Genomic DNA, 3,955 nt, shown 5'->3' on the forward strand with positions numbered 1-3,955 from the left:
CTATTGAGTAAATCATTAAAAAAATGTCATTTAATTCAACATTTCAGGACTGACTTGTTGACCAATCTGAAAAAACTTTCCGAAAAAAATGAAAATATAGCTCAGTTTAGTGTTTATATTTCAGAGTTACCTATTAACATACCCCATGACAGCGAAGCAACACCTTGTGCATGAAACAAAACAAACGACTAATTATTGTTCCCAACTGCTGAGGGAGCAGACACTTCTATTGTTTAGCTGCCAAGTAAAGCGCATTACTACGGAGCCCCTAAAGGGACATGGAGGGAAAAAAATATTGGTGGGTGAAAAAAAAAAAAAAAGGATGAACTTTTGCGAGATCTCGCAAAACAATTGCGAGATCTCGCAAAACAATTGCGAGATCTCGCAAAACAATTGCGAGATCTCGCAAAACAATTGCGAGATCTCGCAAAATAATTGCGAGATCTCGCAAAACAATTGCGAGATCTCGCATTTATTTTTGCGAGATCTCGCAAAGATTGTTTTTTTTTTTAAGTAGCGTCAATGAACCGGAAGTAAAACAGACACACAAAGATGGAGGAATACACACATCATCCGTGGGAGAAGTTTATTGATTTTTATTTTGGTATTGGCCTCACATACAAAGATATTAAATCAGTTCTTGGCCGGAGACATGGCTTTGACATAAGTGAGAGACATCTGAAAAGATTACTCAGCGCGAGGGGACTTTCTCGTCGTAAAGAGTACTGTGATCTTGCAGTCCTGGTTGAATTCATCAGCAACCAACTACAGTACTCTGGCCAGCTTCACGGGTACCGGTGGATGTACGCAAAGTGTCGAGAACATGGACTACGGGTAAAGAAGGAGGATGTGCGGTTGGTGTTGAAGGAGCTGGATCCCAGAGGAGTGTCGCTAAGGCAAGCAGGACGTTTACGACGACGGCGCTACTTCTCGAGAGGTCCTAACTTCATTTGGCACATTGACTCGTATGATAAACTGAAGCCATATGGATTTTGTATCAACGGAAGCATCGACGGTTTTTCTAGGAAAATAATCTGGCTTAATGCCTACACCACGAATAGTGACCCAAAGTTGATCGGAGGTTACTACGTTGAAGCAGTGCAACGTTTAGGAGGCTGTCCAAGGATTGTGAGAGGCGATCTCGGGACCGAAAACGGCCATGTTCGACGCTTTCAGCGGTTCCTCGTCCCCATTCATCCAGACGGCACTTTTGACAGCTATTTGGAGGGAGCTAGCACCGCCAATCAACGGATCGAATATTGGTGGGGTGTTCTCCGCAACCAGTGTGTGGAGTTCTGGTTGTCCTTGTTTGCAGACATCAGAGACAACGGGTTTTTTGACGGCGGGTTTCTGGACAAGGCCATCCTTCAATTTTGTTGCATGGGACTCATCCAGGTGAGAGAGAGAGAGAGAGTGAGTGTGTGTGTGTGTGTGTGTGTGTGTGTGTGTGTGAGAGAGAGAGAGAGAGAGAGAGAGAGAGAGAGAGAGAGAGAGAGAGAGAGAGAGAGAGAGAGAGATAGGGAGGAGGAAAGAGACAGGAAGGATGGAGGGAGGAGAGAGAGACTGAGGGAGGAGGAAAGAGACAGGAAGGATGGAGGGAGGAGAGAGAGACTGAGGGAGGAGAGAGACAGGAGGTGAGGAAAGAGACAGGAAGGAGGGAGGAGAGAGAGACTGAGGGAGGAGAGAGACAGGAGGTGAGGAAAGAGACAGGAAGGATGGAGAGAGGAGGAGGGAGGAGAGAGAGACTGAGGGAGGAGAGAGACAGGAGGTGAGGAAAGAGACAGGAAAGATGGAGGGAGGAGGAGGGAGGAGAGAGAGACTGAGGGAGGAGAGAGACAGGAGGTGAGGAAAGAGACAGGAAAGATGGAGGGAGGAGGAGGGAGGAGAGAGAGACTGAGGGAGGAAAGAGACAGGAGGTGAGGAAAGAGACAAGAAAGATGGAGGGAGGAGGAGGGAGGAGAGAGACAGGAGGTGAGGAAAGAGACAGGAAAGATGGAGGGAGGAGGAGGGAGGAGAGAGAGACTGAGGGAGGAAAGAGACAGGAGGTGAGGAAAGAGACAAGAAAGATGGAGGGAGGAGGAGGGAGGAGAGAGACAGGAGGTGAGGAAAGAGACAGGAAAGATGGAGGGAGGAGGAGGGAGGAGAGAGAGACTGAGGGAGGAAAGAGACAGGAGGTGAGGAAGAGACAAGAAGGATGGAGGGAGGAGGAGGGAGGAGAGAGAGACTGAGGGAGGAGAGAGACAGGAGGTGAGGAAAGAGACAGGAAAGATGGAGGGAGGAGAGAGAGACTGAGGGAGGATAGAGACAGGAAGTGAGGAAAGAGACAGGAAGGATGGAGGGAGGAGGAGGGAGGAGAGAGAGACTGAGGGAGGATAGAGACAGGAGGTGAGGAAAGAGACAGGAAGGATGGAGGGAGGAGGAGAGACAGAATTGTGGATACATTTTTTTTTTGGCACAATTTAAGTGTACATGTATGTACAGTTCTTCCTAATTGTATTTTGTATATTCTTTTTAACAGGATGAGTTGGATGACACTGCACAGGTTTGGAATGCACACACCATCAGACCATCAAATAACATCCCCAGTGGTCGGCCCAATGTGATGTATGCATTACCTCAACTCTATGGGACCAGAGACTTCCTTTCCCCTGTTGAAGATGAATATCTTCAGCTGTGCAAAGAAGAATGCGTCTTTCGCCGGGCGATACCATGTGATTCAGATGTGAATGAACTCTGCAACATCTTAATGGCAGAGTCTCATCTGACTCTGCCAAGAGATCCCTACCAAGCTGTGAACTTATATTTTCACTTAAGAGAAGCCATCACTTCATCTCTGTAAGTCAGGGATATTTCATTGTGCCCTGTCGCGGCCATTGTGTTGAGTAGGGAGGTGTGCTACTATGATGTAAATGTCCACATCACTCCTCACTTCTGTCATTGTATTTGTTTTACAACTGGAAGATGGGAAAAATTTTCCTCTTTTCTCTGTTTTATGTTATATAAAAGTGATTCTTTTGAGATTTTTTGACAAAACAAGACATTTAAAGATGTCATCTTAAAACTCTGATATTTTTCTGTCTAAATGATTATTGATGATGAAGAGAATCATTAGTTGCAGCCCTAATCAAGTGATATGTAACTGACAGTGAAGATATCTGTGGATGAATGAACTTTATAGCCAAGTACTGCAATGTCAGAGTGGAACAGAAACTTTATTCATTAATCTGTATGAACAGTGAAAAACGTGAAATCTGCAACCCTGAATAAAGGTACATTTTGCTTAATCTGACTGGTTTGTCAATTAAAAGCAATTGATAGAAATGTTTACAATACTTACAGGTCACTTCACAGCAAAATGCTCTCACATTCAATAAAAATATGTGATGGCAAGTTCTAGCAGTAAATTCAAGTAATATAATGGAAAAATTACAATCATTCTGAAGGCCATCTCACACAGGCAAAATCTGCTTATACATTTTCTAAACAGGACTGCTCATTAGTATCTCAACATTGAGTTTCAAACTGTCTCTGAATGAGCAACCAACTGGCATTACTTTAACATCAACAATGAACAATTCTACCAGTGATGGACAACTGTGAATTACAGAATATTACACTAATATTCTTTTTAAGAACAAGTTCAGCATTAAAGCTGGGTTAAACTCAAACTGATGGAAATGAATGCTGCAGTCATTTTCAAAGTATAATTCGAAACACAAAATCCATGTAAAAGTATGGAGGTGTACTATTGCACCAATAAAAAAACAGAACTGCAGGCTGAATATAAAATGAGATGAAAGACTGCTCACTACAATGTTCAGTGCATCAGATGTTCAAATGACAACAAAAACAGACATAAAAAATAAATAAAATACACTCAGCCATACAATGAGGCCTGTTACTATTTGGCCTGATCAAGATTGCTCTCATGTTCAAATGATGTCCATTTCTAAGT

The 3,955-nt window shown here is 43.5% G+C and overlaps 1 protein-coding gene across 1 annotated transcript; it reads left to right on the forward strand.

Moving 5' to 3' along the window:
- The first annotated feature begins 563 nt into the window (after positions 1–563).
- On the forward strand, positions 564–2,954 carry LOC115402790 (uncharacterized). The gene is made up of 2 exons (XM_030111347.1): positions 564–1,395; positions 2,519–2,954. Exons 1-2 carry the CDS (start codon positions 802–804, stop codon positions 2,837–2,839), a joined length of 915 nt encoding a protein of 304 aa, XP_029967207.1. The 5' UTR covers positions 564–801; the 3' UTR covers positions 2,840–2,954.
- The last annotated feature ends 1,001 nt before the right edge of the window (positions 2,955–3,955 follow it).

This window comes from Salarias fasciatus, chromosome 2, assembly GCF_902148845.1.
Source record: "Salarias fasciatus chromosome 2, fSalaFa1.1, whole genome shotgun sequence".
NCBI classification, from domain to species: Eukaryota; Metazoa; Chordata; class Actinopteri; order Blenniiformes; family Blenniidae; genus Salarias; species Salarias fasciatus.